Source organism: Perissodus microlepis, chromosome 20 (genome assembly GCF_051167445.1).
Source record: "Perissodus microlepis isolate ML-2025 ecotype Zambia chromosome 20, ASM5116744v1, whole genome shotgun sequence".
In the NCBI taxonomy this organism is placed as follows: domain Eukaryota; kingdom Metazoa; phylum Chordata; class Actinopteri; order Cichliformes; family Cichlidae; genus Perissodus; species Perissodus microlepis.
In genome coordinates, this window is record NC_140480.1 from 19821315 (window position 1) to 19835525 (window position 14211).

Below are 14211 nucleotides of genomic sequence, written 5' to 3' on the forward strand. Positions count from 1 at the left end.
AACTAAGTAGTGTTAAAATGGGGTTGGTATTAGTCCACCAGCTGTAATCCAAAATTAAACCTCAGTAACACAACAAATACTCCAAACCGGATACAGAGAGTAGTGTAAACAAAAACAAACAGGCATCGTCAAACAGTGAACAACACTGTTACACAGCCATGTATGTGCCAATGCTTTGCCATTACTGTAATTTACAGTATTCTTCCACCTGTACTGACGGTAAAATCAAGAAAACTCAAAGTGTGAAATAATTAAGCTGTGCTGTAACAACCAGCTGACACAGCCCTCTTTCTCCAACCTGTGTGATTGTCTGCTAGCTACCCAGTGATCCTGTCTATAGAGAACCACTGCAGTGTTCCCCAGCAAAAGAAAATGGCTCAGTACCTGATTGAGATCCTGGGGGACAAGCTGGATGTCTCCAACATCAAAGCTGATGAATCTGGGCAGCTGCCATCCCCAGAAGCACTCAGGGGCAAGATCCTTGTGAAGGTAAAATCCCAATATGGATGTTTGAAAGTGACAGATTTTCTTTGGTGTGAGGAAGCAGTCCTCCGGCAATTATCTCAGCTTACTGCTTTTATTATCCAGAGTCTGAATCTCACAGAGTAACTTCAAAGGTATATGATATAATGGGGTGATCAAAGTAGTGAGACAGAAGCAGAGAGTGACATATGAAGCCAATAGAAAGAAAACAAAAATCACTTTGGACTATTTGTGTGTGTGTGTGTGTGTGTGTGTGTGTGTGTGTTTTAACACTAGATGGTAGCTGGATTATTATCTGGGTGTTTGTGTTATTGTACAAAAATATCTTAAGTGCAGACTCTGCAGATAACTGGTTGCAGGTGCACTTCTGGGTCATGAGCTACATTCAGCTCTGAGGGATGAAATGTTGATAGAGATGTGTTTCCCTCATTTATTATCAGATTAAATGTAATTTATGACAGCTGAGATGGACTGCGGCGCCCTTACAACCCTTAATAAAGTAGATACACAGAAACTGCAGTAGCCTTCAGAGCCAGCTTTTTCTTCAGCAGTGGAGTCTTGTGTGATGCATACAGGCCATACTTATTGTTTTCTTTGAGACAAATGTACCTGCTGATTCCAGGTCTTTCTGTAGCTGTCCACAAGTGCTCCTCTGATTATTCACTCCTCTGTCTGAATCTTGCAGGGGGCATGTGGTCGTGGCGGGTTTATGGTGAAATTATGTTTTTTCCTCTTCTTCTGGATTATTGCCCCAACAGTTTCCACTGGAACCTGGAACAGTTTAGAAATTATCAGTATGTTTTGCAACAATAAGGTTGTAAAGATCTTGAGAGAGCTCACTGGTTTTACCCATCATGAGATGTTTCTTGTTAGACACCTGGTTAATGAGCCCCTTTAGAAATAGTTCAATACTTATTGCATATGTACAACAAAACAAAACAGTATATATACTGCATGCTTTGATCTGGAGCATGTATCAGAGGGAGCGGCAGGAACAGGTTGTGACCATGGTGTGATGGTCTGCAGATGGTCTGTTCGTTTCCCGACTCTTGATTTGTACTGAATCAATTTGGCAGCAGTGATTTTTTTTTTTCTGCTGTCCTCACTGTCCTCTATAGTCTGTCCTTGTCCTGTTTGGTGGCTGATCCAAACCATACAGTGATGGATGAGCAAAGAACTGACTGTGTTATTGCAGAGCAGAAATGTTTCAACAGCTTCTAAGACTGGTTGAACTTCCTGAGCTGGCAGAGGAAGTGGATGCTCTGCCAGGCCTTTTCTGATGATTGTGTCTCTATTGGGGGACCACTTCAGATCCTGGGAGACCGTGGATCCCAGAAACCTGGAGGTTTCCATAGAACACACTGTGCTGCTGTGCATGGAGAGGGGTTCCTCCTGAAGGCCACGGTCATTCCTACAGTTCTGAGCGTATTCACCTCGAGGTTACTCTGACTGCACCACAGAGCCACACTCACTGCCGTCTAAGATGAGTCAAAATGCTGTCATGTGATCTGCAAACTGTACTGTGTACAGGGAGAAGACCAGAGGAGAGAGGACACACCCCTGGGGGGGATTGGTAAACCTGCAGTGAAACCCACTGAGGTCGTCAGCCAGTTGATAGTTTCCACACTGTGGTGGGATGGTCATGTCCCGGAGAGCGCTCTACACTGATGCAGCTGAAAACCTATTTTTCTGCTTTTCAGACAAAACCAAATTTTGGGGCAGTCCTTTTCAGAACACGTAGTCCACCTGTCTGAAGTTATTTAGGTTAATTAATTAATTAACTAGGTTAATTTAATGTTACTTTAACTTACTTTGAATTAGACACGTTTTAGCCACAATATCCAATTAACCTCCAACCCAGTGCTCTACATTAAAACCACCATCGATGTGTATACTACATTGACGTGCACATTGTGATCATACTATATGGTGAATATCTCTTCTGTGTTAGAATATAAGAATCTCGTGTGATTTATTTTGTCCACTCTGACAGGGAAAGAAACTTCCTCCCAACATAGACGAGAATGCAGAGGAGGGAGATGTGTCTGACGAGGACAGTGCTGATGAAATGGAGGATGACTGTAAGCTGATCAATGGGGATGTATGTACCTATCTGGTATCTATTTGTTCAGTCTAGCAAAACAATTTGCGTCCTTTTGTCCAGCTGATGAAATGTGAGGTATGCTTGTATTTCTTGTTGCTAATGCTTCATGTCCCTCTCCCATTTTGCACTGGTTCCTTAATGATATCCAGATTCTGATCTGACTATATGTATAATTCATATTATTATACAGAGTCTTACTCCCACATCTGAAATGTGTTGCATCACTAACATGAATTATGTAATGTTATGTATCGCTGCATCTTTGCTCCTTGTTTGAAATATGGGTTTCTGCATGATGGGTTTTTTTTTCCCCGTCTGCTCAGACCTGGTTATCGTTATCCAAGTATTCTTACAAATGACATAATGCCTGTCAACCTCAATTAACACTCATAATATAATCCTGTCGTTACCTCCTAAGACCTGAACTCTTTCATGGCATGCATTTTTAATTTATCTTTGATATTTGAGCTGATTGGGACCTGATGAATGGAAAAACAAAGAATTACCAGATTTTTTTTTTTTTTACCTGATTTTTGTTTCTAAGAAAAATGAGAGCCACATATGAGGATATTCGTTTAAAATTTCGATAGAACAGTAGCAGTATAATGTCCTCGAAAGTGGATATCAGGCCCTTGTAGAGCAAAATTTAGTATTTTGGTCTAAATAACCCAAAATGTGATGTCCACATATGTGGACGCCAGGTCCTAGGAGGTTAAAGACAGCCCATATGGAAAAGAAATAGTAAAAACTTATATGATTTACTCATGAAAGTGGCCACTTTCATGAGTAAATCATATAAGGATTGCATGATTTACTCATGAAAGTGGCCACTTTCTCATTACTTTCATATATTGTTTTAGTAAGTATCCAAAACATACAAGTTTCATTATATAATTTTTCAAGGGATCTTATATCTGTTTTCAGTCTTGTATGCTTTTCATACAAGTTTCACACAAGACAGATACAAACTTTATAAGATTTATATATATCTTTTCCATATGGGAGTATATAAGAATGACATGTTACACCACATCTGGAATGGGTTATATCACTGACACAGTTGGGCTCTGTGTTATGTAACATGATGAAACCTGACCTTTGGACGGCCTCTGGAGGAATGCTGCTGTGCTCTCTCTCTGGTTAGACTGATGGAGCTGTTGGACTGCAGCTTAATTCTCACTTGGTTCTAGTAAAACTGTAGATTCAAACCTTGAGTGAAGATTTTAAAGAATAGCCATTACTTGATGTTTAGTAGCTGCTCTAGGTGGAGCTGAAATTTGTTTGTAGTTAGGAAGCTAAGGTAGTTCTTTGATAATTCTGCTCTCAGCATGACTGATCTGGAGAGTTTGGCAAATAATTTTAGAAATAGGTTTAAAATGTTTTAATTATATTTTATGTCTTAACAATTTCATTCTTAATTAATATGTTGTTTTATAATATAAATATAAAATGTATGCCCCTTTTATTTTTATTTTATGTTTTATTCATTTAGGTACATCTGCAAATGTTTAAGGTTCATGGAAATCTTCACAGTCCAGTGTTTTAGTTTAAAAGGAACTAGAAAGAAGACAATATTTGTGGGTTATTCCTTTATAAATAATCAAGCGAGTCCCTTTGAACTTTGGTTTGAAATTTCTGCATTTTAACTTCCCTTAATTTTCCAACACTTTTGTTCCCCGATAAATTCCGAAGTATAGAATTCAGTGCTCAAAAAAGAAAGGAACAGTTTAATCGGAAAATGACATCAGGTCCAATAAACTCTGTTAAATATCCCAATTCTTTGATCTTTGGGCTGAAGGAAGAATAACACTCTGTGTTTAATGCTCAATCAACAATCTCTTTATTCCATACAATTCTCATTATTCCATACAACACTTTGAGCATAAACGTCCGGACGGGAGATGTGGACAGGAGGGTGTCCGCCAGATCTCGAAGCCCCCCTCCAAAGTCATAAAACCTAAACATCCACATTCTTTCTCTCTCAGTGAGCCGAAGTTATGGCTTTTGCTTCCTGTACACTATGTTCTGTTCTTTCTAATCAGACAAATAAGGCCATGATTGTCTGAAAACAGTATTTCTTATAAATCAGCAGTATAATGCATTATAAAACAGTGTAATGATTTCACAATCTTTAATCCAAGGCATAATGTGGCCTATAGCCGTATAATGATTCAACAATTCTTTGATTAGAAGTATAAGGTGGCATAAGATAGTATAATAATCTCACAACTCCTAGGATGTTGATTTAATCAGTTAAGTAGCAGCCTGGGTTGGTAACAAGTTTCAGCATGTGCTGATGGAATTAACAGCAGGTTAGTTTCATTAGAGGAGCAACAATGAGACCACCCTCTAAACAGGAATGGATGCACAGGTGGAGGCCACTCACATTGATTCTCTCCGTCTGTTCTGAACATTTTTCACTACCTTTGCATCTGGCTAGGGTCAGTATCAATACTGGTAACATGAGGCAGTACCTGGACCGTACAGAGGTAGCACAGGTAGTCCAGCTCCTCCAAGATAGAACTTCAGCATGTGCCATTCCCAGAAGTTTTCCTTTATCTGCCAGCACAGTCTCAAGACCATGGAGAGGATTCCAGGAGACAGGCAGCTACTCGAGGCAGCTGGACAGGGTCAGAGAAGGTCCTTAACCCTCAGCAGGAACAGAATCTGCTCCTTTATGCAAGGAGTCACAGGATGAGCACTGCAAGAGCTACAAACTGACTCCAGCAGGCTGCTGGTGGGAATGTCTCTGACACTGTGGAAAATGATTGGCATTGTCTCGTGGTGGCAGGTCCACTGCTGGTGCCCTGTGCTTTGTACAGAGGAAAGCAGGTTCACCCTGAGCACATGTGACAGATATGAAAGGGTCCGGAGAAGCTGTGGAGAACATTATGCTGCCTGTGACATCATTCAGCATGATCAGTTTGATAGTGGGTCAGTGGTGGTCTGGGGAGGCATATCCAATGGAAGGGCCCACAGACCTGTATAGGCTGGGCAACGACACCCTGCTTGTCACTAAGATGAAATCCTGGGACCTGTTAGACCCTACACTGGTGCAGTGGGCCCGGGTGCATGAACATCCTCGTGTGTTGAGAGTATGCAGACAGTTCCTGGTGGACGAAGGAATTGAATGGGCGTTTAACAGCCAGCATGTTCGGCTGACCTAAATTCAGTAGAACACCAGAACTGTTTTCAAAGTGAGCAGCGTTAATGATACTGATGTGTTACTGTGTTATCAATATTACTGATACCATGATGCTTAAAGGTTGTGACAGGGAAGAAAATGATACATAAAAACAAGAGTGCAAACAGCAACAAAAAGAGTGACCTTAAAAATGTCATCCCAGACCTGTGTACTTTGAGGTCCGCTGGGAAAGTGTCATTACATATCCTGTAATTCATTACAGATTATATAAATCTATCTCAATAAGACAGTTTTAGAATTGCTGACTTTTTCACCTGTTGTGTCACAGCTGAAATGATTCTGTTTAACTCCTCCTCCAGATGTCAGCTGACAGAAAGCAAGTAGAGAACATGGCCAAGAAGAAGCTTGACAACTTGATGAAGGAATCCAAGATCCGAGACAGAGAGGATCCAGACAGCTTTACCATCACAGCCCTCCCTCCTGCTGGGAAGACCATGGATAAAACTGGCAGTAAGGTAAACACAGAGAGCAAATATTTTGTCTCAGTATCCATTTCAACCACCCACAGAGGGCGCCATAGGGGTCGGGTGAAGTGTGTGCTTGGTGGCGGCCAAAGGCAGAGGCCCCGGCAGACTGATTACTAGCTTCCAAGTCTAGCGACTGGGACATGGAACGTCACCTCTCTGGTGGGGAAAGAGACTGAGCCTGAACCGAGCTGTGTGAGAGGTTGAGGCTTGGGTTCTGGAACCAGCATTGTGGAGAGGGGCTGGACTCTGTCCCAGTCTGGGTTTGCCCTCGATCAGAGGCAGCGACTGGGGTGGGATACCAAGATTGGAGATTTTGCCAGTGTCCAATAAGGTTTGCTTGCTGCGCTTTTGGGTCAGGGAACGGGTACTGACTGTTCTCTGTACTTATGTGCAGAATACCTGGCTTTCTTGGAGTCCCTGGGTGGGGGTGCTCCACATGAAGACTCTGTTGTCCTACTCAAAGATTTTAACTCTCACGTGAGACCTGAAGGGGCACAATTGGGGGAACGCCCTTCTTGGCAATCCAAACTGTTCATAACGAACACCATGCTCGAACATAAGGGTGTACATAAGTCCTCGTGGCACCAGGACACCTTAGGTCACAGGACCACAGGACCTCCTTAATCCCACTGACATGTCTTCTTTAGAGAAACAGACTCATCCATCACTGGGGGCGAGGTCACTGAGGCAGTTGAACAACTTCATCAGGTGGCCTCCAGTTCTCACTGGAGTGGTTCACAGCTGAGTGTGAAGCGATGGGAAGAGAATCATCACCTCCAAGTCGGAGGCCATGGTCCTAAACCAGAAAAGGGTGGAATTTAAGTATCTTGGGGTCTTGTGAGTGAGGGTGAGTGGGACATTGACAGACAGATTGGGGCTGCAGTGGCAGTGATGTAGTCGTTGCACTGGTCTGTTCCGGTGAAAAGAGAGCTGAGTGTAAAAGCAAAGCTCTCGATTTACTGGTCGATCCGAAGGGTGACTGGCCCCTCCCTTAGAGAGAGGGTGAGGAGGTATGCTGTCCGGGAGGGGCTCAGACTAGAGCCGCTCCACAACGAAAGGAGCCAGTTGAGGTGGTTTGGGCATCTGACAAGGATGCATGCTGGGCACCATCCCACCAGGAGAAGCCCGGGGCAGACCCAGAACACACTGGAGAGATTATAATCAATGCAATTTTATTTATACAGCGTCAAATTACAACAGGAGTCACCTCTTTATACTGTAAGGTAAACCCCCTACAATAATACAGAGAAAACACCAACGATCATGTGACTCATATGCACTAAAAACAAGTTATTTAGTGCATATGGGACAATAATCTGTGTATGAATTGCACTCAAATTCTAAAAATCTATTGAATTCATGGGCCCACAGACCAGTGAGTACAACGAAAAAGTGGATACACCAAACAACTAATAATTTCACTGTGTCTCATGTTTTCTGCTGATCTGGAAGTCCAAATGAGACGAGTAGGAAGAGGAAAGAGTACAACGTTGAACCGTGTAACACCTTCCAATAGGGTCGAAACTTTGTGGGAAACCAATTCCGAGGCAAGAGAACAATAATTTCATGTTTGTTAAAATAAGAAGGCTAAATCAAAATTATCTCCAAGTATAAAGTCATGATTGACATTAAGTTTGATTACACATAGCTTTTTTTTTTCTGGGTTTCTTGTAGTTTGCGTGTGAGGTTGGGCACCACTGGGGGAGAAATCAGTGCTCTCCGACTTCACTGGCATAAATGTAATAATTCATGTTTTCTTCCTTTAGAATCTTTGAGATGCACCTAAATCATCACTCCATATCTATCGTGAGCCACAGTTTTGATGGATTTTTTTCATCTCTTTAAAGTTGAGATTGTGTTCCACCTTTAAGTATTTGCCTTCCAGTATGAGGTGGAAATGTAGGTAGTGATACCTTTATTTTCTTTATTTCTTTAAAACATACATTACTCCTCTCTTGTCAGGGTAAACGTAAGGATGCGATGGACACAGCAGATGAGGCTTTTCCAAGCAGCAACAAGCGCTCAGGCCGCTCCTTCATAGAGAGCTTCTCTAAACGCAAGGTAAACTCTCCTGTTGTCTCATTCAGTTTTCTGCTTCTGTGAGGACGACAAACACTGACACTGTAGAACTGACCTGTTGACACAGAGTTTGCATTATTATGAGTTATTGCTTATTAGTGAAATGATTGGTTCAGGTGAAGACAGCATATCTAAGCATATTTAAATATATGCACACTAATTCAGAGAGTTGCTTTTTGTTAGTTAAAGTAGGATTCAATTAATCAATTAATATCATCTTTATGTATTTGATATTGACTAGACTAGCACTCTTACAAAAGATGGTTAACCTGCATTAATTTATTTGCATCATGGGCGTAGATTTGGCATGGACGGAAGGGACATGTCCCCACCAATATCCAGCGATTATTGAATTGTCCCCACCAATAATTTGATCTCTTCGAGTAAAGAAAAACAAACCCGATAGAAAAAAAACAAACAAAAACGATCTGTCATCATCTCATTCACCCAGCGGTGCAGAAAGAGTTAAATTACGTTCACTACTGGAGTCCTACCTCATGTGACAAATGTGGCCAATGTGATTGGCTGTGCTTTCAGGGAGCTCTGTTTAGTTTTAGCAGCAGCAAACCTGCGCTGCGAGGAGGAGAGGAGGATGGCAGCAAAAAGGAAGAACCTGGATATAAGAAAGTATTTTTCAAAGAAACCTGTAAGTCACTTAAAGCAAAGTTCACTCATAAAATGTGTCCATCACAATAACGTTACAGGCTATGCTAGGCTTTGGCCCACATCAGTCTAAAATTGTATGCAACCATGAATAACGTGTTTTGGAAACTAACTGCACAACAGGCAGCACTATTAGTTCTCTCAGTCTCAGAGCAGCATTTCTAATTTTGATTGAAACTGTCAGAGAAAACGGCAGCCTCGAGTAAGCCAGGATATTAGTTTACAGAGGCTGTTAGAATTATGTCTAACGTTAAAATGTTGGTGACACAGTAATTTCATCCTAATGGCACTGACATATTCATAGGGTTGATTTTTGAGGCAAAATATCATCATGATTTTACAAATATTCCACCTTGTAGTGCAGTTTGCCCAAATTTTTTAAAAATGCACTCACACTACAAACATTACTGACGAGTGACTCATCAGTAATGTTTGTGTAGTGCGCCTAAAATGTTGCATAATTTTGCTGAGAGATCTGTTACTTTGGGGTAATCTTAGATGAGTAGTTTTATGGACAAAAACCACCAGGTCATTCAGTGTTCCCTTAGTGCTAATGTGTCAGAGATGTTGGTGTACTATAACTGAAGTAATGCTGTTAAGTCCTTAAAGTCATATTCTTTTATTGTCATGACTGTATTTGAAGCTATTTTTATTTTTGTATGATATCTGATTTATATGGAATATGGCTGAAGTAAACTAAAGCCTAAAATACTTAGTCAGTCATTTGTTTAATAGTAATTTAACATTATATAATTCACATATAAAACTATGAATTGTAATTTTAAATGGTTTAAAAGCATGTAGAATAGCATATGTAGGCAAGTATATTTCTCCTTTTTTTAAAATCAAGAAGCAAAAACAAAAAGGAAAAAAAAGAAACAGGGCAGGGTTCGGTGGTTGAATCAGCCGTCCCCACCAATGCCTAAGCCAAATCTACGCCCTTGATTTGCATCCTTTGTTGTGATGACTAAAAGACTTCTTTAAAATTAAGTTTATGTCTGTTATTATACATCTAATCAAAAGCATCCATGATGGCTTAAAATGTCATCTTCTTGTCTTTTCAAAATGAAAGAAAAACTTTGAACAGTCTCGTGTGCTTCCTCACTCCTCACAGAAAAAGGCATCCAAGCTGAAGAAGGTCTCAAGCTTTGAAGACACAGACACAGACCAAGAAAGCACAAGTAGTGCTTCACGTGCCCCGCTGCATCACAACAAGTATGACACACCAACGCACCAGTGTTTCATTCAGACACACAGTCTCCATGCAGAAAGGTTAACAAAGACGTGCTGTCAGTAAAAAGTTCAGACTGAACTTTTGAGTCTGTTATATATTCAGATCATATTTATTTTGTAACTGTGGGTATTGTAGAAAAATCTGACAAATCTGAAACTTACCAAATGTGGCAGCTTTCAAAGGGTCTGAACATTTTCAGAATGCTTCACTGTGCTGATCACATACAGGCATACCCACTGCAACACAGCAGTGCCGCCAGTCTCTAGTCTCATCAGGTTATTTTGACGAATGCTAAATCACCAGAAATATCTCTTTTTTTTTTTTTTTTTTTTGTAGTAACCCAGCTAATAATGATTATGAAAACCAAAATGGGTTTATAGCTCTTCCTCGCAGTCTTTGAACATACTTTTGAATATCAGTCAGGGCAGTTTGTGTTCTTATTGTTTTCATTTGGATGGTGGTCTGTAAAGTACAACTTACATAGGCTAGTGTCAAATCACAACAGTTTATAGTCCTTAATATTGTAATGTAAAAACCCTACAACAATACAGACAAAACAGAAAAACGCAACAATCATATGACCCACTATGAGCAAGCACTTTGGCGACAGTGGGAAGGAAAAACTCCCTTTAAACAGGAAGAAACCTCCGGCAGGACCAGGCTCAGGGAGGGGCGGGGCCATCTGGGGTGAGAGAAGGAAGACAGGATAAAGACATGCTGTGGAAGAGAGACTGAGGTTAATAACAAGTATGATTAAATACAGTGGTCTACAGAGGTCTATTAACACATAGTGAGTGAAGAAGAAACACCCAGTGCATCATGGGAATCCCTGGCAGCCTACACCTTTTGCAGCATAACTAAGGGAGGATTCAGGGTCACCTGGTCCAGCCCTAACTATATGCTTTAGCAAAAAGGAAAGTTTGAAGCCTAATCTTAAAAGTAGAGATAGTGTCTGTCTCCTGAATCCAAACTGGAAGCTGGTTCCACAGAAGAGGGGCCTGAAAACTGAAGGCTCTGCCTCCCTGTGAAGAGAAAAGTTATTAGAAAGGCAAATGAAGTCACACTCAGATATCTAATTTTTACATGCGCATGGGCGGTCAGTCCGATCTGCTCTGCTGTCAAAGTGCGCACAACAGATGTGACAGAAAAACCGTGCAGGGCTCTCAGCGCATTCTTTATTTATACTCCAAGTGAGCTTTAAAGGAAGTAGGAGTGGTATGTTCAGTATACAAAAACGTTTCCATAATAGGAGAAACCTTTAGCTTGTCTGTTGAAATAGGAGATAGCTTGGTATGTATAGAAACTTAAACATTTCCTTAAAAGGAGAGTGAGAGAGGGGGGTGACCGTTAACTCAGGATGTAGTATGTATGTCACCGCATTCCTCTACACATCTGGTTCCACTTTCCTTTCCTGTGGTGGTTCCAACTCACAAGCTCTCCTATCTTAAATGAAGCTACAACTAAACAATAATCACAAAACTAAAAAATCTCTTATCATTCCCTCCTGTTTGTAGCGATTTTAAGCAAATACATCAATGTGTTTCAGACACAGACCCTACATTGTGAGTGCTTTCGGTCTGGTCGTCATAAAATGTGTATCATTCAAACATAATCATTCATCACATTTGTTTCATACTCATCGTCTTCTCCTTCTTCCTCGTCTGGCACAGTGACATATGCAACAAGAGATTGGGATATCATTCTTGATACCATTCCTCTTACACAGGGGATAATGCATGTAGTAAAGATACAAAACATAATAAGTATTAGGCCAATAAACATTAAAACCTTAAGCATCAGTGTTCTCCATGAGCCGCTCATAAACCAATTCCACCAATTACTTTGTAAATTTGCCCAATCGGTTACCTGTGCCTGTTTAACGTTTCTAAGTAATTGTAGAGCATTTGTCATATTATCAGAATGCACATTGTCTGGAATATATGTACAACAAGTTATATTAAACAAAACACAGTCCGCGCTTTTCTGCCAAGATCATGTCCAGAGCAACTCTGTGTTGCATAACAGTTATTCTTATGGCATCAATTTCCTGATTTTGCTCTTTGTTGATGCTGGTCGATGCATTTAAAAACAGTCCAAAACTATAGTCCAATAGTCAGGAGGTCGCTGTGGTTTAGGACAATTCCTAAATATTGATAACCTAGACTGGCAAAGCTTGCTGCGCATGTCACTTGAATCATGTTCATAAGTCTGCCATATAATGTAGCATGCTGTGTTGTAGTAGGCATGTGTGAGCATATATAACAATCTTTGTCTTCTTTGCGATTATATATGTATCTATACCAGGCGTTGTTCATCCAGGGATGGATGTGGTCCTGTGTCACTTCAGCCAGGTGTGAGTTGTCATATGTCCATGCTCTTCTATGCATGTTGGCTTCTTGATCCTTTAAGTGCATCAGGGTCCATGCTGTAAGCAGCAGGGCCAAGGTGGTAAGCAGAATAATCTTCATGATGACCAGACACACCGATTTACTCTGGTGAGTAGACTACAGGCGAGAAGTAGAAGGCGGGATATACCCAATCAGCCCTCCCTTCACCTGTAGATCACCAAAGAGTCGGGATGGTGGTGTCTTTAGGTTGTGCTGTCACTCACTTCCATTTTTGCAATGGCTCTGGTGGATCCAAGAGGGCCTCTCAGCGATTTTGCAAGCTGTTGGCGTCGTTAGGAGTACTTGGTATGGACCTTCCCACCGGGATGGGTTCCAATTCTTTCTCTGGAGTACTCGTATAAGGACCCAATCGCCTGGTTTTAATCTGCAAGAGACTTGAGAAGCGTCGCACGGCAGTTCAAAACAATATCCCTATTTTCTACTAGTTTTGCCATTCATTCTACTAAAGTTGTCTTTCTAACAGATTTATCTATTGGTTCACTTTCATCAATTCATGCATCTTTTCACTGAGGTCTGATTCAAACTATCTTACTTCTGATTCTTTCCAAAAATAATTTCACATGTAACAATTTATATATGTGTGTTTTCTATTTTTGTTTACCTCTTTATTGTGATCTGGTGGACATCTCTAAACACCATCATAAGTTCAGGCTTCAATTTCAACCCAATTATACTCCTCTGGGCTTCACCTTCCCACTGGCCCCTGTACCCTTCTCAAAGTGTCCTTTGTTGTCTTAAATCTCCAGCAAACACAATCTGTTTCTTCTCTGTTTCTTCCTTCTTTTCTTGTTTCTTTTGTTTATTCTCACATCGTCTATCTGCCTCTCTCTTCCATGCTTGGAAATATTCTAATTCTTACGTGCGTTTTCCTTCTTTCTTTCTTTATTTTGTCTCTCCTATTTCTTTCTGTAATGCTTCTTTAAGTTGTATTAATGCAGATGGGCTACATTCTCATTTAGTCTTTTTAGAATTTCTCCATCTTTGCACACTAATTTGTCCGGCGCCTGGACACTTTTTTCCTAACCACTGTTCGTCAACAGTAAACTTAGTGGGCTAATTACCCATTAAAACAGAACTGCAGAGCCTTCTCTGGTATTAGACTTAAAGAGTGGTTACTGACTACGCCCTTCTACTCCACTCTAATTAGTGGAGCGGTGTCAGTTTTATGAGGCGGAACTCAACCGTTCTCTTTTGTCACCAGTACTTCAGCTACTGACAGGAAATAAAATGACAATAACAATGAGAGTGATTCAGCAGCGTATTTGTGCTGTTTAAATCAATTCACTCTCAACACACAGAAAACACAAACATTTAAACAGACATTTCACACAATCGCGCAGACCTTTTCGGAAGGCCAGTCCTAAAGCTTTTATTTTGAAAATCCTTTCGGCGGATCAGTCCAACGCTTTTATTTTGAAAATCCGTTCGGTGGATTACCCCAACGCGTTTATTTTGAAAATCCGTTCGGTGGATCACCCCAACGCGTTTATTTTGAAAATCCGTTCGGTGGATCACCCCAACGCGTTTATTTTGAAAATCCGTTCGGTGGATCACCCCAACGCTTTTAT

At 40.9% G+C, this 14211-nt stretch overlaps 1 protein-coding gene across 1 annotated transcript in view; it reads left to right on the forward strand.

The window, feature by feature from the left end:
• Nucleotides 1–14211, forward strand: part of plch2a (phospholipase C, eta 2a) — a 76028-nt gene that overhangs the window by 41718 nt on the left and 20099 nt on the right. Inside the window, 5 exon segments of the mRNA XM_084917454.1 lie at nt 318–489; nt 2477–2584; nt 6092–6247; nt 8222–8320; nt 10116–10216. Coding sequence (XP_084773580.1) covers nt 318–489; nt 2477–2584; nt 6092–6247; nt 8222–8320; nt 10116–10216 — 636 coding nt within the window.